This window comes from Primulina tabacum, chromosome 1, assembly GCF_025594145.1.
Source record: "Primulina tabacum isolate GXHZ01 chromosome 1, ASM2559414v2, whole genome shotgun sequence".
Classification (NCBI taxonomy): domain Eukaryota; kingdom Viridiplantae; phylum Streptophyta; class Magnoliopsida; order Lamiales; family Gesneriaceae; genus Primulina; species Primulina tabacum.
The window spans coordinates 5149869-5169840 of NC_134550.1; the positions used below are offsets into that span (position 1 = coordinate 5149869).

The window sequence follows — 19972 nt, forward strand, 5'->3', positions numbered from 1 at the left end:
AACCCATACCATATTCTCATATTCAAATTCGTCAAATAAACCACATCTTACATTATCATTAAAAAAACAAAAGGGAGCATTTTTGGTTTTATATATAATAGAGCATATTATAGGCTAAGAATCTAGAGACCGTACAAAATATTAAAACCAAATAATTTTTTTTGGAAAAAATATAAAAATTTTATCTTCATGATTTAGTGAAACCGTCCATTTGATCTCATATCTTATCAACATGAAAAATGGTATTTACTGATGGCATGAAAAGATTGCAAATAATCAAAAAGAGAACGAGAAAAGTTAAAACGGATCGATAAAGAGAAGGGACAAGAATAATAATTAAGAAATAAAGCAAAGTTCGCTTTAGCACACGATTTCCTATGCTCCTTTAATTGATTCTTGTGATATTCCCTTTTGATTATCTCCATTTTCCCCCCATTTCTCAAAGAATTCAAGATACAAGAAAGAATGTCCGGACAGGTAAAGATTCTCCATTTTCATCATCATTCTCCAGCTGGAACTGGGCTGTTATGCTGATTCGAGGTACTCATTTTTCTGCCATTGTTCTCTTCAATCTTGCTCGCGAGCCCATGAAACTGAAACTCCGTAAACGGCGGCGGGCTATAGGAATCTTTACCCGTGCTGGAAGCTCCTTTTTACTGTTGTTTTTGTGGGTTTGTTTGCACTTACATTTAGTAGCCTGTACAGTTTCTGCTGTAAATAGTGTTAGCGCGGAGATGGTGGGTCTGGGGCTGGACCCGCGGGATAAAAGTGCGCTTTTGGAGTTCAAATCTGAGCTCCAAGACCCTTCTCGCAGCTTGTCTAGTTGGGATGATTCAGTTTCCGTTCATGCTAACTGGAATGGTGTCACCATCTCCAGCCAGAGTGGGCGGCTCACTGCCCTTAATCTTTATGACCTCAACTTGTTTGGAGACATTCACCCTTCTTTATGCAACCTTTCTTTTCTTGAAACCATCGTTTTATCGCGCAACCATTTCAATGGCTCTGTCCCCTTGTGTTTTAGCCTATTGAGGAACCTTAAGGCTCTGGATCTTAGTTATAATGTTTTTGGTGGTGCTGTCCCACAAGCACTTGCAATGCTCGAAAATCTGGTTCAGTTGGATCTTAGCCATAATGACTTCACAGGTAAAATTCCCTTTTGGATTGGGAATTTTTCTCTCCAACTTGAAAAACTTGATCTTGGATTCAATCATGTTAGCGGTGAGATACCGGCGAGTTTGTATTACTCGATGTCGTTGAAGTATTTGGATTTGTCCCACAACTACTTGACGGGGATTCTTAATGAGTTTCACCAAGGTTTGGTGTATCTGAACCTCGAGTTCAATTTGTTGTCTGGTACTCTACCATGTTTCTTGGATTCGTCGCAGAGTCTCTTGGTGCTTAATTTAGCAAATAACTCGATTATGGGAGGAATACCGGCTTGCATTTCTGGATGTCATGCCTTGACTCAGCTCAATCTGTCCTTCAATGAACTGCAATATGGGATTTCCCCAAGGTTAGTTTTTTCAGGACAAGTTGTTAACTTTGGACTTGAGTTTCAACAGATTGTCTGGAAATCTCCCGAGAAATATTGTTGGGATGCCAGAAAATTCGGGACTTCTGCTCCTTGATCTGTCTCATAACCAGTTCACTGGTGATATTCCCGAAACAATTACTGAATTCAAAAACTTACAGGCCTTGCTTCTCTCGTACAATCTTCTTACAGGGAAAATACCAGAGAGTATTGGAAATTTGACTTATCTTCAAATGATTGATCTGTCCTACAACATGTTATCCGGATCCATCCCTTTGAACATTGTGGGGTGTTTTCAGTTACTAGCATTGAAGCTGAACAACAACAATCTTTCTGGTGGAATTCGACCTGAGCTAGACGCCCTAAATTGTTTGAAAATATTGGTTCTGAGTAATAATAAAATCTCTGGGGAGATCCCTCTCACTTTAGCTGGATGCAGGTCACTGGAAGTTGTAGATTTGAGCTCGAATAACCTCTCCGGTGCTTTAAATGATGCGATAACCAAATGGTCTAGCCTCAGGTTTCTCTCCCTTTCTGGTAACAAGTTTGATGGAGCTCTACCGAGTTGGTTGTTCACATTTGAATCCATCAGAACAATTGATTTTTCGGGTAACAAATTCTTCGGTCAAATCCCAAATGGTAGTCTCAATATTAGTTCAAATTTTAATACTGGTGGCCTTTTTAAAGCAGATTTTATACAGCCATCTGTTTCGATTACTGATCTTGACTTGCTAGTTTCTGTCAAGATGGCTGATAAAACCGAACTGAGCTTCAATTACAACCTTTCGACGTCGATCGGAATTGACCTTTCTGATAATCTACTGCATGGAGAAATCCCACCTGGACTATTTGGATTACAAGGTCTCGAATACCTGAACTTGTCGTATAACAATCTCGATGGTCAAATCCCATTCGGTTTAGCGAAGATGCGGAGTTTAAAGGCCCTGGATCTATCACACAATTCCTTCTCTGGTCCTATCCAAGAAAACATAACCAGTCTCGGAAACTTAACATTCTTGAATATGTCCTACAATTGTCTTTCGGGGATAGTCACGACGAGGCAGGGGTATTGGAGATTCCCCGGAGCATTCGGTGGCAATCCTGACCTGTGCATCATGTCGTCCAACTCTGATGGCGGGTGTCTTGCAACGGCGCCAAGAAAAACGTTCTCTGGTGAAAACGAGCGAGGACTGATATCAGTATGGATTTTTTGTTTAAGTGCAATTGTTAGTTTCTATGTAGGTGTGATTGCTCTGTGTTGTTCAGCACAAACCAGAAGCTACATTTTGCGGACAAAAACATGAACTTTGTATTTGAATTACAAGTGAACGCACTTTTGTAGTGATCCTAGTGAAGTGCGAACATTCAGATTTAATCCAGTTGAGTTTTGAGTATTAATTTTATATTCGTATTCAAGTATATATCCAGCCATTCGAGGTACAATATGTGATTTTTGTATTATTTTTTCAAATTTTATATATTATACTTGTTATTTTTAACAAATTACGGACTTTGACCAACAATTATTGAATTTAACTGATAGATTCTTTATATAATAACCTAGATAGAGATTGTCGCTGGACCAAATGCTTTGGTCTCATTATATCCCATATCTACTCTATGTAATCTATCAGCATTTTTAAGCTCTTGTATTTATTTTATTAAAATATTATTTTTAAAAAATATCCTATTATTTAACCAACATTTATTAAAGATGGGCTCGTTGGGTAGGACAAATGACTTTTTTGGAATAAATTAAAATATGGATTCTTAGTCCTTTTGGTATATGTGGGTTTAATTAGCCACATTTAATACCACTTAATAATTGGTATGGTTGATAGAATGAGTTTACAAAAAACGGACCAAACATGGGCTTTGCTTTATCCCATAAACGTGAGAAGATACTTACTTGTCTCCTGCTGCTGAAAAAGACATATAAAACAGAAAAAATAGTTGATAAAAACAACACAACAAAACTCCAAAAACTCACAGAAAACTTGAGAATTTCGATCATTAGCTCTCATTATTGATTTTTTCAGCTGCATTTTATTCGTTTTTACAAATTAGTTTTCGACGCTTTAACGAAGATATTATAACTCATTGTGCAAATACATCCCGCCGGAAACTTGAGGAAATGTTGATAAAGACGATGACACTGTCATTGCAGGAAAACATGTCTAAGGAACTAACAGATTGAGGTTGTTCGAGTGAAAGATCTGTGCACCAGATTCTGAAATACATTAAAAAATATGTTTAAACAAGAGGTGAAAAATATGATAAAGTACCAATAGTGGTAGTTCATACTCCACAATTCGAGTCCATAGCCACAAAGAAGATGAAGGAGATGAGTTCGACGATGCACATTATGGGATGCATGGAAGAAGCAAACAAGCATGAAATACGTGATGGAGGAAATAAGCGAACTCAAAGTAAGTGGTTCAACGTTTTCTGAATTCTCAGCTTGGCTAACGATTCTCTTTGGGCTAAAATTATCAAACCCACCGTCCAATTTAAACATCATTGATTAATTTTTTACGAGTAGTTGTCTTGATATATTTATAATAAAAAAAATAATATTTTTTATGAGTTAATAATATAAAAGATTGTGATCGTCTCATAAAATTAACATGTGACCGTCTAACAAAAGTTTTTGTATATAATCAAATATCAGAATTATTTTGGTGTTTTCCAAAAATCATTTAATAAAAAATCTAACCAATAAATAATTTTAAAGGTTGATGGTTAATATTTACCTATTGGGTAATTTTATTATTAACACAAAAAATTTTGTTTTGTTTTTTTTTTTTTTAAAAAAAAATTTCAAGAATTTTGACTTGGAACGAGTAAAATTAAATTCAACCCAAGTGGAGAGGAATACGATACCAGCCTAATCCAATTTTATCCATCACGGAATCTGATCGACTGAAATTGACGCTCATCCGGCCATCGGAATTGCGAATTGATAGGTCAGAATTGAGCTGTCGGCGGAGCTTGGGGCTGAAATTCACCTGTAGAGTTCCAGAGGTTCAATTCGATGAGTGACACCCAATTTGCGATGGTCAGCGCTCAATATCTCACATGAATGCTTTGTTTTCCCTTCGTTTTTAAATTATCTTTGAAAATAAAATTCTGGGCATTGTCTTTAGCATATTTTCCTTGGTTCATGGTATTAATCACATTGCTTTGTTGGAGACTTTTTTGTTGTTTGTTTTTCTTTAGAACTAGGTTAGATAATTTGGATTGTATGAACAATCTTGAGGGTTAAGACTGGTGCTGTTTTTGGTATAATTTCAATTTTGAGCCAACCCAATATACCTGGGGAAAACGGCAGCACAGTCTGGCCAGGTTCTATCTAAACTTATTGTTATCATGGCTTTTCGGGTTCATTTTTCATTTAATATTGTTGTTTGTGTGACCTTTGACATCATCCATCTAAGGTTTCCTGGGAGGTGGGTTAAAATTTTGGAACTTTGTTCTTTTACATGGAACGATTCATTATTAAGTATAAATTTTTACTTTTGGAAAAAAAATCATTGCTTACATCCATTCATACATTTTGTGACGAGCCGATTTGTATTCGTAAGTATTAAACCATACAAAGATTTGACATTTTAATCAGCGGTTGCAACGTAGTACCTGACATTCTCGCATACTTTAGATCAGTTTAACATAGTAAAATTGTTCTCTGGTTGTTTTGAGATATCGTGATTATGTGTTAAATCTATCACATTTTAATTGACATGATCTCTATTTGTATAGTTTTTTGCCCAATCATGAGGATCTTTTTGCTCAATGGACGATGGAATCTCATGAACTTTAAACTGAAAACCTCATTTTATATTTTCATGTTCAACTTGATGGCGAGTGTTGTATACTAATGATGATATGCTAGAATCATGTTTAAAATCTTAATTACAATAAATTTCTTACACGATTCTAAAGTGATTTAATTGGACCAATTTCAGATTGTATTTATCCGTGTATATCTGTACAGCCACCTAAAGAAACAATGATTGTGTTCTAAACTCATTGAGAACAATTACTATTTTATGTTTTTGGTTATCCGTGTCATGGATGATGTCTTATAGACAGATTTGATTGAAGTTTGTATCATGTTTCTTTTTACTGACGTTCCTAATATTCAACATCTAATAGCTAGATACTAGAAACAATGCCTATGGATGTTGGGAGCCACAGAATCTCATAAAGAGAATAAATTAACACTATGTGCAGCTGTGTTTAAGAATCGTGGTTGAAAGTATTTATTCGAAAAGTTGTTAAAACATATGTGAGCATGATATATGAACATCTGTATGGAGATTAACAAAGTGATTTATCTTGTCTCAAACATTCTTACTTTTACATGCATGCGTTGAAATGTTTTTTACCCTCCTACTTGATTTTCTTATGATAGCCCAAATGTAGGTTGAAGAGTTGGCTTCTCTCGTTCGAGATAATATTCCTTGCAAACATCTTATTTTGTCAATGGAAGAGATGTTGATCAATTTTATTCAGGATGATGGTACAAGGTAAAATAAGTTGATGTATCTAGTGGATACTTTGAGAAACAGAAATCTCAAATTTCCTTTGAGTTTACTTCATGATGTGTTGGAAGATGAATCTCGATGTAGTCGAAATCACTCGAGCAAAAGATTCGGTGAATATTCTTCCTTCTTGAGTCAAAGGGCGATAAAGATGTGATCATCTGCATTCCTAACTTTCTCCCTCCAATTTACTTTTACTTCTTGAATCTTGCTAATTCATTTCCTCAGCATCCTCCTTCTAAAAGAAAATTCTAGGCCTGAAGAATGTGAATATCATTAATTTATTATTTTTTGAACTTGCTATTGTATTTCAACCAAGCATTTTGAGAGGTTATCATTCCTCAAAGTTGCTAAACTTATAGTTCATTGTCATTCATAAATCAACATGAGAGTGACTCCCACTTGTTGCAATTCCTATTCATCTCGTTCTCACACAGTTGCACAACCTTTGCATAAAATTTCGGTTTTATTCAGAAATATTGAGCAGAGTGAACTATGCTGTATGCAGTTTAGATGGGGTGCTTGAGCTGGAACCAATGAATCCTTATAACCGCCTGCTCATACACCGTCTTGCTGAGATCTTCGGGTACTTCTTTGTGTGAAGTTTTGAATGTTTTAATCAACCTTCTATTCATATTTTCTTGTTGGGCATCTTATTTGGCTGCTTGAGATAATTAATTTCAACCCCAGTTTAGGATTATGGGGAATACATAATGTTTACATTACCATGACAGATTTTCTCACAAATCTATTGGTGAAGGGGAAGACAGGCACTTAATTTTGGAGCGCTGCCCAGAGACATCGATGTACGTGAAGTGAAATGTTCATCTTTTGTGCGTTCATTTTAATATGTCTTGGTCGTATTTTGACATCATTTTTGGACTTTTAATTGCTGTAAATATATGCATTAGTTGATTAAAATTTGAACTAAATTATGCTGTAATCCTTTTATTTTCTTGTGATTAAATCCAATTTACTTTTAAAGACTTGAAACAATTGATAACATTAACATTGCCTGAACTAAAGTGTAGAAACCGGAGTTGTACCAATTATAGTCGGACAATTTTTCTTTTTGGCGGTGGTGGTTGTGGATACTGATAGACATGCATGTTATCTTATTTTGTTTATATTTCGTTTTTGCTTCTTGTTTGACAAAGTAGGTATAAACGAACTTTGGAATCCAGTATTTCTATTTACATTGTTCCGTTTATGATAAAGCTATTGTTGATTTGTAGTCAGTTATATTGAATATATAACTAGTTTTGTCTAGTGAAAGCCTGTTTGTTGGTAATAGTTTTATTTTCTTAATGACAAAGAAGACCACATACATAGATTGCTTAACTTGATTATGTGGAGTAATGACTTTGGTGGGGTGGCCTTTTTACATTCTCATGCTCTATTTAACTAATTGCAGACCTTCTATCCTCGTAAGTGATTTATTGTGGCATTCCATTGACGTGCAGTCTCCAATGGTTTTGGACATATTTAAACAGAAGGTTGTTATACAAGGTGAAGTATTTGTCTCTCGCAGCAAAAGCTAAGGCTTAGTTTGGTTTGGCTTTTGGGTGGAATCTTTACTTCTGAAATGTCCAACCATCTCTTTGACAGAGTTTTCAAAACTAATTTTTTATATACATATAATTTTTTTAAATCAATCTATTATGGACTTTTTTTAAAAAAAAAAACATTTGAAATAATTTTGAAAGGATAAAAAAAATCAAATACTTCCAAAATTAAACTCCGGCAAATACTATTCACAACTATAATTTTCTGTTTCTGATATTTCGTATGGGGGATTTTATTCTTTGATGTATGATATCCTCTCTTATGTATCATCTGAATATGCTAAAATTAAAATAAAGCGAGCAAATATATATCTCATTGTTGCACTTTTGTTGGAAGTACGGCAGACTCGAGCAAGATCATTTGGGATGTGAATAGTTCAATTTAGTAAAATTTGCAAGATTTAAGCAAGTTTTGTACCAAATGAAAATTTTCATCTCCAATTGATATGCCAAAAGTATGTAAATCCCCCTAGATCCTGAATAAGGATCTATAAATAACATCCACCCAAACGCAACCGATTCTTAAAGCTGGTAAACATGGGAGATTTCTTGGGGTTGGGGCGGCATTGGAAATTCTGTGGTGGGCGTCAGTTATTCGAGTCCACTGATCTCCAAGTGATGAACTTAGCCATGATGTAAATGTGGTCAGGTCTAATATTTACAATTTTGATCTTAAGTTGGTTATTGGCTATGTTGCATAGATACGGGTACGGTGATCATATCAATAAAATACGAATACGGTGATACGACAAATTTTGAAAATATAAGATATGGCATGACTAGGATAAGACAATCATTAAGATATATATAAATATTATATATATTTATATATAATATTTAAAAGCCCAAAGCCCAATTCCTTTTTAAATATTTTCCAATTAATCTTAAGAAATTTCGATTTTTTTCAATTAACCCCTAATTTTTTTAAATATTTCCAATTTTGCCCAAACGTATCCGAGTCATATCCATGGCATGTCCTCGTCGTGTCCAAACCGTATCTGACTTGTCAAATCTTAAAAATGTCGAGACGACACACGTATTGACGTGTCTTATCCGTATCTGTGTGGTGTTTGTGTCTGTCACTTCTATTTTTTTTTTAATGTGTTCATGCTACACAGGCTATTGGTAACAAATTCTCCTCTGTTCAAACAGGATGTATACTTTCTAAAGAAAGTAAGATCCAAGTGAAATATAATTATGTTGAGAAATTTGAATTTATTTTATTTGTTCAAGTCATTAATCAGATGTGTACATGTTTGTTTTTCCACAGATGCAGTTTATGGGTATGCGTCTAGTGACTTGTCTGTCATTGTTTAGAAATTGGGTGCTTAATGTAACTTTTCAGGGGCAGTTTTAAGTTTCCCCTTTTGTGGGCTTGTTAAGTTTTAACTGTTCATGGAGGCAACTCTATAATCTGATAAAATTCTCAAAAACTCATAATTGCCATTGAGTTTGAATGACTGCACTTGTGCTAAAGAGGAATAATGAGTGAATCGCTCCCAAAGTTATACAAATGGTTTGCATCAAGTTAATTTGGCAAAAGGACAGAAGGTGGTGCCAAGAGAAAATGTTCCTTCTTTTGAAAAGTTGGAATCTTTTAGCTCCCGTATTATGAATCGATGAGATATCATTTACGGTAGAGGTTTGTCTTTCCTTTCACGTATAGACAATTAGCCTGGGATAGCACTCCGGTAGCTCTTGTCGCGGCATCATTCATTCATTGTGCTTGTGTTACTCACTACCATTTTTGACATTATTGTCAATGTTTGTTTTTGTATTCTCTCAGATCAAAGGGATTATTCTGTGTCGGAGTCTTCACTTGAGGAGAGAAGAACGGCTTATTTGGCTGCCCGGGAAAGAATATTTTCAGAAGATGCGTGTGACGTGAAATTGGCAAAGAATAGACCACGACATGATCCTGTGGTTGCTCGCCGTATGATAACTCGTGCGCTTGGCCGAACAAATAAGGCAGCTAATCATGAATTCAGTTTGAATGCGGAGTATGAACGTGCAGCAAAGGATGTGAAAAGCCAACTCAATGAAGCGGGGGTCATCAATTCTAACACTGAGCTGGAAACAAAATCACCGTCTGCCAAACATCCAAGGTCAAAGACAACACCAAAGGTCGAAAAGTCGAGTGGATCTAAATTATCAGATGCAACGAGCAAGGTGTCGCTGCAAACAAACGAACTTGTTCAAACGGAGGAAGGTTCTGCAGTTGGGAGAGCAGAGAATCAAGCCCAAGAAAGAAACTTGAGAAATGAGCATGTGGGAACTGCAAAGAGATTATTTGCTAATGCCTTGGGGATTCATCGAAAAGATGCCAATCCATCCAGCTGTAATGAAACCAAGAAAATCGACAGCTGAGCTAACTTGACGTTCAACTTGATACTGTAAACTGGATGACGTTCAAGGGTGCTTGGAGGATTTTGCAGGTAGTTAGATTTTGGGTTACGTATCCAGGTTGTGACGAAATCCAATTGTAGAGCTAAGTGGGGTGTGTTCTTTGTTGATTATACCTGTGTGATAATGCTTGCTCACAACACGAGTTCTTCCTCTGGAATGTTCTACTTAGATTTACATTTTACTGATTTCTTCCATGAAAAATGTGTATCCATTTGTTGCAACTTCTACCATTTGTCATATGTAGTAAGCTAGAAATAGTCTATGCTATACGGCTGTGCAGCGACAGATCCAGGAATCTAGGGAGCAGAGCAATATTGGGAGAAGATGGTAAAACTTGAATATTTTGAAAATTGTAACATGATATTTCCATTTGACCACCTACACTTGCATCTACTAGGTTCCACCCCTGCAGCTATTGTTCCAGGTATAGGCTCATTAGCCCATATGGAGAAGATCTCCAAGTTTAATAGGTGTGGACAAGTTGTCGGTCCTTGGTTTCTGGAGTGATTTTACGTAGACAAGCCTAATATCAGTGTCTTTACTAGCCAGTTATTTTTGGTGTCGTTTGTCAGAGAAATGACTCTGTAAAATGTTCAACTTTGGTTTTATGTATTGGTTTTCACTCGTGTATGAACTGTTTTCCTTCTTTTTTCTCAACTCTTTTCTTTTCCACCATTTTCTCCAAATGATATGCTTGTGATTTGGCAGATAATGACCCTGACTGGGTGCTTGAATGCACTTTCTTCAACAAAGTATTCGTGGTTTTTTGAACCAAATATGCCGGACGTAAAAAAGGTCCCAATGCTGTTAAAAAGTGTTGTTTCCTATTTTTTGCTTCCAAAGGCAGGCAGAGCGGTGCTAATCAAAACTACTTTTCACATGAATCAAGAGCATGATAGGTTCGGACTCTCTACAATTAAAACGATCATTCATGCGATGCTTTGACATATAATATTGAAGTACGTGTATAAAAGTATGAAGCACGCACACCACACAATCCAACTCAAAGCTAGTACCACATGAAAAGGGAGGGGGGGGTTGATTATTTTACACCAATCACAGACATGAGAAACTGAAGCTTATTGTTGAACTCCGTGAGTTCTGATGGATCCTTGACTAATGGTGGCCATTCAATCCCTGTGAATGCATACAACTCCTTAAGTTCTTCAAAGTACGATGGATGCCGTGGGGTCTTGAACCCAACTATCGCTCTAATCAAATCAATCTTTCTCCAAATCTTTTCATCTTCAGATGATCCCTGTGAATAAGAACACATGGCTCATGAAAATAAGATCCTGGAAGGCTCGCCAAAAAAAAGAGAAATTCCGTAGAAGGGAAAAGCCAGGTACTTCAACCTTCCAATATTCAAATTGCATAAAAGAATCGTCCAAGAAAGGCACTCTATTAAGTGCACTGGTATCCTTGTTTTGGAGTGAATTTTACTGGTGCATCATAACATAAGAACAGTGCTGCTTCATCAAGACCAATGACCAAGTCATCACACATAGTTCGAAGCAATTTAAACAGACTCCTCTAGTCTTCCAAAGTTTTGGACGACATACACTACCTTTTGAATGCATAAATCTTTACGTGACATCCAAATTACACAAGCAAAACAAGTCCACGGAGTATTGAGAGGTGAAAACAAGGTATCGAGACATGCTCCAACATCAATGTAAAACTACACCTTGTTTCATGTGTTTCTGAACCTACAGAAGTGCCGGGGGTAAAAAAATCATAAGGGGAACTTTGTAAATCAAGCACTGCTATAAGAGACTCGTAGGAATATCACGCGAACACACTATTATCCTCAAATTACACAATTCTTGAAAGTGGCAATTTTGATAGCTGATAAATTGGTGTATATATCCATTCTTACAGTCTAACTAACTGACGACCATGTTGAAAATCCACAATTTTTGGCTTAAAACTTCAGACCTCAGAACACTCTCCCATACCTAATCAAGAACTTCTCCATTCACAACATCTACTTACGCAGCACTAGACCATAAACGAAAGTGAACCACAGGTCGAATAATGCATGTGAGAATAGAAATATATTATGAAGAATAGTTTCATTACCAGCTCAGAATACTCTGCCAAGAAACATGAATACCTATAAATTTCTATAGAAATATATTATCAAGAATAGGTTCATTAATTCATCATCATGATAGAACCAATATTTCAGCAGATAGTTAATGCAAACAATTATTTCACAATGAAGCTATATTAAAAATTATTGAAAATCTGACCTCAACACTCTCTGCATCGGAAACAATTCTATCTCCTTCCAAACGGTGTGCTTCCTCATTTTTCAACTCAGGCATGTCAACTAAAGCTGCCTCATCCAAAGAATGCTTGCTGCCATCTGATAATACCATTTTGGATTGCTCCTTATTTTCTGCGAACAAATCAACAAACAAATGAAGCCAAAGTGACATCGAAAAGAAACAACATATAAAACCTTACTCGAGCCCTTTCACTTGTAAAGCATACCTGAACTTGCCTTCAACTCCGAAGGTTTCTCTTCTTGTTTTTCTTCTTCTCCTTCTTCAGTTACTTCTACTTCTCCGACTGTTGTCGAGCTTTCTAGACTTCCCATATCGGTAACGGTACCTTTAGACTTGATAGAGTCCCTTGCAACAGCTTGCTCTTCCTCTCTTGAAGATTCCATTCTCTCATTTGCAATATTTTCTTCTGCGACGACTTCTGGACTTACAATATCGGAAGAGCTGGCCTTAGATTCTTGCGAGAAATCCTCAACTTTCTTATCTCCCCCTGAGTGTGATTTCCTCTTTCTAGAGGGTTTCAGTTTCCTCCAAATTCTCCTTCTCCCTCCCTTCTCAGTTTCCTCTGGACCAGTGACATCTCCCCTTATATCACCTAGATGTTTCTTGTCCAGGTCCTCTGGACTTTCAGCTTCTACACTTTCCCCACTCGCGACATGTTTTTCACTCTCTTTCTCCATTAACTCATCATCCTTAACTTCAACAACTGGCAGACTGTCTTTCACATTTTCTTCTACATCCTCAAGACCCCGTATTTCTTCAACAATTGTATTTTTCAGCTCTTCTGGTCCACTATCTCCTTCAAGCAGTAAAGGTTCATTAGCAGAGTCTATCATGACCTGAGTCGGCAGCAGCTTGCTCATGAGCTTCTCAGTGCAGGCATAACTAGCGTAAATGAATCCAAAAGGCAGCGAGAAAGTGAACCCAAGTGCAGAAACAACAAGAAGAGGAGGAAGAAGCAGCGGAACAGATGAAACCACAAAGCCCGTGACCATAAGCTTCTTCCCGAGGCTGAGTCCTTTGTCCAAAACATAACCCATTTTGGTACTCTTCTCACTCGAGCCTCCGTCTTCTTCCTCTGAATAAGAACAAAAGTATTGGGTTTCCCGCTCGATGCTTGGATTGAGCTCCATGATTATCAACAGATTTGGATTCAAGAACAATGACTACAATTCATGAACACCAAAATTCAGCTGAAAAGCTTGAATTTCATTCATCTGATTGAAGGTGATGATCTTCAATCTGACGCTGCATGTGGGGTCATATTCAGGGAGACACGCGTTGCAGAATGAAACGTAGAAGTTTGCATGAGCTCGTGTGGAGAGGCCAAGCGGCCTGCTACCATCGCATTTCTCGCCTCTGTTCTTTGTTTAGTATATTGTTATAAATAAATTTTTAATATAAAATAACAGCAATTAATCAAAATCGATTGGTCAATTTAGTTCAATTATTATTTGAGAAAATATTTTATTATATAATTTTTTTATTACGAATATAAACTCGTGAGTTCTTCTTATTACAATAGATAAATTCTTATTATTATATTATTTTAATGGTTTTATGGACGTTTGATTAGTTTTAAAATAGTTTATATTTGGTTAATGAGTTTTCAATGTTACATTGTTTATAATAATTTATTATATTCAATTAAATTTGAAAATTTTATATTATTTATAACGTTATATGATTGATAAATTTTAAAATATTTATATTATTTATAATGAGATTTATGTATAGTTTTATGGATTATTTTCAAAAGATTTATATTATTTATAAAAACTTATGTATTAATTTTTTTAAAAAATAATTGTTAACTTTTTTTTTTATAGTTTTTGACATGTCAGGTGATTTGCGTTTTTGTTGGCTGTATGCTCTAACCTGAATGGTTACTAGTCTGAGTAGCTATTACCAATAAATTTTAAATACACTGGAGCTCTTTGACATCTCATCTGAACACAACCAAAGTGGTGGATAACAGCCCAAATAATCATTACACAAAGCTTCGTATACGAAAGAGGAATGACGTCCATACACACTATTCGGCATGTCATACTTCCCATACTGGAGAAAGCAAGCATAAATACAACTTAAAATAAATGGTGTAACAAGTTTGTCGCCTAACGTACGTAACAGTTCAGAAGCTTGTGAAAATGGATCAGGGTAGGATTGAATTCCGTGGGATATATGTATGTACACAAAGAAAAATAAAACCGCGGGGACTTCTTACTTCAGTGAACTAGTAGCCAACTGCTGCCGAAACTTGGGTCTTATCGTTACCACACCAGGCCTGGTTTCATCAAAATGATACCTACACAATAAAGAGATCGAGATTTCGGCACAAGCTGATGCGTCAAAAACTCCCTCAGATCACAATACAAAAGAGAACGAGAGGTTTCACCTGTTCTCATTGAGAAAGTTTCTGATAGCTGACGGGAGAGCAGCTGCTCCCCGGCTGTGATTACCCTTACCTGGGATAAGTGCTGAAGTGTTAGTGTTTGTATTTCCATCTAGGCCTTATCTTGAGCTACACAATTAGCTCCCCTTATTGCAAACAACACCCAAAAAGGAAAAAAAAAGGTTGCTGATTCTGCTCTTAGGTAATTGATTTCGGTATATCCACATCTCATCAATATTTGAACAAGCAACACATGTTGGCATAAACAAATAATCTCGAAATGGCTTAACATTATGGAAAGTTCATCTCAGCTTAAAGTAGAGATGATAATTTAGAAGCATAAATCATATTGTAGTGCATCTACAAGCTCATGGCATAACTTCTCGTGCAACACATAAATGCTAGACATGCTAGCTTCAAGAATCAAAATTGGTTCCGGATCATCTATGTAGTAGTGAGAACAAAATCTCCCAGCAACCCCTGATATGCAATCAACAAATAGCGCATCCAGAAATAACACAAAATTCATTAGAAAGACAATGAAAGAAATATTGAGGCGATATTGACTCTTACCAATGTAGGTCGCCATCAAATTTGGACCAAGATTGCAATGGAAATAATTATCTTCGACGCACATTGCTTTTAGATATTTTAAATGACAAAGAAGAGTTTAAAAACATGATGTATATCGAAGCATGCTTTTGTCTCGAAGTTGAGTCATATATGATGATAGTCATGATCATTGATTGGCTAAAGCAATAAAACAAGAGCCTTGGATGTCATTGCAAAACCAATATTTCTATGCTACGGGGAGGTTGGCTACTGGATTTCCACTTGGTCCTTGGTAACAAAAAAACAGATGAAAAGTTTTTGAGGTTATTAATTGACATTGAAATAATGTGAGGGTATGATTTCCTCCACATAAAAAACAAGTCATTAGCATTTTCAATTTAGATTAAACTTTTCCCTGACAAATTGCCCGGAAGTTTTCTTTTATTATTGTGAATTCATGGTTACAAGTAATTTTCATGCCAAACAAACCAATGTCGAAGGTTCAAGACAATGTTTTTTTTTCCCTGAGGGCATATTTGAAAGAGGTGTTTCAACAAACAGAACTATCGGAAAAAGTGAAAATCAATGTTTAACACAATCCCATTTTTTAGATGTGGTTAAAAAAAAGATGACTTTGTATACTCGCGATAGATTTGGCAGCATGGAGATACAATCCAGAAAATAATTTTTACCAAAATAGTAGCAACCACAATTTATTCCCCAGGAAAGGATACCTGTAATCACTTGTAATAGTACTGGCCTCTGCCTCAATGGCTGGTGCTGCATCCCAAACTTTTCCTTCTTCACATGACTTAAAGATTGCAGAGATTCAGGGAGCAATAGGCTTGACTCCTTGTTGACATCACTCAGAGTGGCTAAGCAATTTGACGACACTAAAGATTCCACACTTTGTAAATGCTCCTGCAGTGCTAGAACAGCTTCCGTTGCATGAAGACCATGCAAATCCAGCGTCCATAGATCATTTTTAGAATTCCTGGTCGCTAGGATTTCCTTCGCTGCCTTTGTATTAAGCTTCTGCGCAGCAGTCCAACGTTCTTGAGCTTTAAGAGAGAAATTACGTGCGGATAAATGATCTCCTCTAAGGTATGCATCATTCGCAGCCTTAGAATAATGAGATGCTGACCTGATTTAAAAAAAGACAAGGAAACTTTGAGCAACGACCATAACAAGGGACACATTTTAAAGCCAGTCTGTTGTAGAAGTTCTCACTTGCTCATAAAAAAAAAAAACTTTCAGCCTCTGAGTCAATATAATTGGCAATATATGGCTTGTATACTTTGATCAAAAAGATGCATTATTCACACCAATTTTCAAGTCAATTTAGCGCTATTGTATGGATAACTCCTACATTCCTGATCTCCTCTAAGGTATGCATCATTCGCAGCCTTAGAATAATGAGATGCTGATCTGATTTAAAAAAGACAAGGGAACTTTGAGCAATGACCGTAACAAGGTACACATTTTAAAGCCAGTCTGTTGTAGAAGTTCTCCCTTACTCATAAAAGAAAAAAACTTTCAGCCTCTGTGTCAATATAGTTGGCAATATATGGCTTGTATACTTTGATCAACAAGATGAATTTTTCACACTAATTTTCAAATCAAGTTAGCGCCACTCCATGGATAATTCCTGCATTCCATTACATCAAAACTATTTTATGTTAATTTATTCTAAAAAAACACTTCAAAAGTCAACAATTTGGAAGAAGTACCAAAAAACTACAAAATGGTAAAATCAGTTTAAGAATATTTCTGAATTCTTTTAGGGTCACTTAAACCGCATTTGCTTTACGTTAAAGTACGAAAACTAAAAACAAAGCATTGAATTTTGATAGTTATTTACGTCTTATGACTGGGGATGGATGCCCGCAAGGATAAAATAAATATCACTAAAAACAAAGCATTGGATTTTGATAATTCTTTATGTCTTATGACTGGGGATGGATGTCCGCAAGGATAAAATAAATATCACGTTGCATGCAGACAGATGTACTCCCAGATCTTGCAAATCACGAGCTTCAAATATTTAGCAACGTGGGCCAGAAAAACGGGAGACCTATCGCGTGCAGACAATAAATCCCTCGGAGTTAAAATAGGAAAAGGGTAACTAGCAGTAATTTCTGACTGGGGACGATCGTGGGTGCTGTCAGTAAATTTAGTCGTCAACTGATTTGTGGTTATTAGAAGTCTACAAGATTTGTCCCAGAGGTCTAAGGATCAGAAAGGCTATATTCTTGCATTTCATGATTATCAATAACTTTACAAAACTTGTGCCAAAGGCCTAAGACTCAGCAAGGCTCAATTCATGTGCTTCAGGCCCTCGACACAATCTGAGGTGTACGATAACATGTGATTTAATTCTAAAGCCCCAGTCCTAATATGCTTTAAAGGCTCGGGACAAGTATAGGGATAGTAAATTCAATAGGAATACAAAATGTAGTAGTTATATTTTGCTCATAATACGTACTCATTTTACTATCATTTATAGAGTGTATTGGAATATATGTACGCAATATACTTTCAATATTTCTATTCTAGCATATCATCTTTTATGGCGATTCACTGTAGCACAGTGTGTGTCTTGCCTTGCCCCTAGGCTCTATGAATTTGATACTCATGAGCCTTAGTTGTCCTTGCACTTCAAACAACTATATGTGCATCATATTTTGAACTATAACAGGTTCGTAATAGAGAGGAACACCACACAAGTGATGAAATATTAAAAGATGACCTTTGAACTGCAGATGAAAACGAAATTCGCTGATGAGGAACATTTATATGTGCTATACTGCTCAATATAGGATAAGAAAAGAATGGGTACAGATCCTTACTACAAATGAAACAACGGCCCTGAGTCTCATATTGTTATATATGATGTAAACCCTATAACTAATAGTCAATTCGTGATGTGCAAACAACATGATATAACCAACAAAAAAATAGGGATCAGTTGAGATGATTACCTTATCATTCTTACTGCGTCTTTTCTATGAAATAGATAAACATCATCCTCTTCCAGCTCAGTCTCAGGTTCAATAGGTAAAAATCTAGCTAAATCCAGCGACGGACAGAAATAAGCATCACCCTTACATCCTATGTTATTGTCTTCAAAATATTCATTATGACTAAAGCTCGAATAAGCTCTCTCCCCAAAAGGAATATCTTGAAAGGCAGAAGATGTGTGTCCATTCCCATAATTCAATTCATTAATATTGTTATCTAAACCAGCCAATAAATCCTCAATAAAGCTCTCATCCATCAAAGGTGAAAAAGCTTCAAGTCTATGATAAGTCTGATCCTTGAAAGAAGTCCCACGGCTCCGATCACTCGAATCACCAAGTGCTACCGGTCTTATAGAGTCGTGATTATCAGGATTAGTTAAGGAGGGAAAATTCATGGAAGCTGTAACTGCAGATGAAAAGGGTTTTTCTACGAAGGCCTTGTTTTTATTCAATAAGCTTCGTGCACGAGTAGAGGCACCCAGTACGGGATAAGGCTCAGCGTCCACTTCACATTCAAACCCTTGCTGCCTCCGCCGTTGCTTAAGGTCAAATTCTGCCCAACCTGAGATTCTTTTACTGCCATTCCCATGGCTTTCACTAGAAGAAACATCCATCCCCTTACTCTTCTGATCAAAAACACATCGCCGTCCACATTCAACAGTTAGCCGCTAAAAGACGTGGACTTTTGATGAAACACTCTCAATCAAATAACATATATCGGGAAAGGATCATAACAATTTACGCGTACGCGAGGATAAACTATAGGTATTTCCCAATGCGAGAAATTAAACACGATAACAAAGGACAAATCTGAAAGAAAAATAAGTAGCAGGACCATACGCTACCGATTAAAGAACAGTAAGAGAGGGGGAAGGCCGTATCGGTGGCGCGAATTGAGATATCACCCGACGGCTGATGCGACGAGCGGCGATTGATGGGTGCGGCGTTGCGTTACAGAAGCTAGAAGAAAGATGGAAGACGTAGTCAACACAAGGAAGGAGAGGGAAGAGATTTGTGGCGTGTATGGTTAGATTTTTCTTTCAAGTTTTATATTTGAAAATGTGAGCCACCGTGATTCAATTATATATGCATATATCAGCTCGGTCTGAATATATATATATATCAAAACTATATATATATATATATATATAACAAATATAATATTATCCTTTTATCTTTTAATTTATCTTATTTTAAACATGATGCTGGTTCCAAATCGTTAGTTCGATGGTTCAAAAAACCGGAGATTTATTATAATCTTCCTTTAACGGTTGAGTTATGATTCATGGATAACCTATTACGATTAGGTTTACTGTTAATCAAATAGTTAGTGGGCAAAACTTGAGTTCAAATCATTTCATATTAATTAATTATATATATTTTTTATTAGATTTTTAAAGAATATGATCCATAATTTGAAAATTTTTAATATCTTTACTATTTTATAACATGTGATTTGTTTTTGGCCTATTGTGTGTTTGGCCTAAATTGTCTCAATATAAAAACACAAAAACTCATGTGAGACGATTTTAAATGTCAATTTTGTTAGACAGATCTCTTATTTGAGATATCCATGAAAATATATTATTTTTTAATATCAAAAATATTAATTTTATTATAAATATTAGTAGTGTTGAATCGTCTTGAGGATAGAGATTTGTGAGACTG

The 19972-nt window shown here is 36.1% G+C and overlaps 4 protein-coding genes across 6 annotated transcripts; 2 read left to right on the forward strand and 2 right to left on the reverse strand.

Annotated features, from left to right (window-relative positions):
* Positions 1-325: 325 nt before the first annotated feature.
* LOC142536728 (uncharacterized) lies at positions 326-2908 on the forward strand. The gene is given in 2 exon segments (XM_075642021.1): positions 326-1532; positions 1534-2908. Coding segments are annotated over 2 exon segments (2307 nt in total). The 5' UTR covers positions 326-527; the 3' UTR covers positions 2836-2908.
* A 1437-nt stretch (positions 2909-4345) lies between these two features.
* On the forward strand, positions 4346-10676 carry LOC142536737 (uncharacterized). Of its 3 annotated transcripts, none has more exons than XM_075642031.1 (6): positions 4346-4589; positions 5957-6060; positions 6584-6661; positions 6810-6881; positions 7490-7584; positions 9427-10676. In XM_075642031.1, exons 1-6 carry the CDS (start codon positions 4566-4568, stop codon positions 10005-10007), a joined length of 954 nt encoding a protein of 317 aa, XP_075498146.1. In that variant the 5' UTR covers positions 4346-4565; the 3' UTR covers positions 10008-10676. The 3 variants fall into 3 exon arrangements, with proteins under 3 accessions (XP_075498146.1, XP_075498155.1, XP_075498166.1); XM_075642040.1 differs by having other exon boundaries at positions 4359-4589; positions 5946-6060; XM_075642051.1 differs by lacking the exon at positions 4346-4589 and adding an exon at positions 4625-4876.
* A 281-nt stretch (positions 10677-10957) lies between these two features.
* LOC142536750 (uncharacterized) lies at positions 10958-13716 on the reverse strand. Its single transcript, XM_075642063.1, has 3 exons — positions 12546-13716; positions 12302-12450; positions 10958-11304 (listed from the first exon to the last, which is right to left on the reverse strand). Exons 1-3 carry the CDS (start codon positions 13468-13470, stop codon positions 11089-11091), a joined length of 1290 nt encoding a protein of 429 aa, XP_075498178.1. The 5' UTR covers positions 13471-13716; the 3' UTR covers positions 10958-11088.
* Positions 13717-14309: 593 nt separating this feature from the next.
* LOC142536757 (uncharacterized) lies at positions 14310-19365 on the reverse strand. The gene is made up of 4 exons (XM_075642076.1): positions 18266-19365; positions 16019-16428; positions 14736-14805; positions 14310-14645 (listed from the first exon to the last, which is right to left on the reverse strand). Exons 1-4 carry the CDS (start codon positions 18916-18918, stop codon positions 14561-14563), a joined length of 1218 nt encoding a protein of 405 aa, XP_075498191.1. The 5' UTR covers positions 18919-19365; the 3' UTR covers positions 14310-14560.
* Positions 19366-19972: the final 607 nt, after the last annotated feature.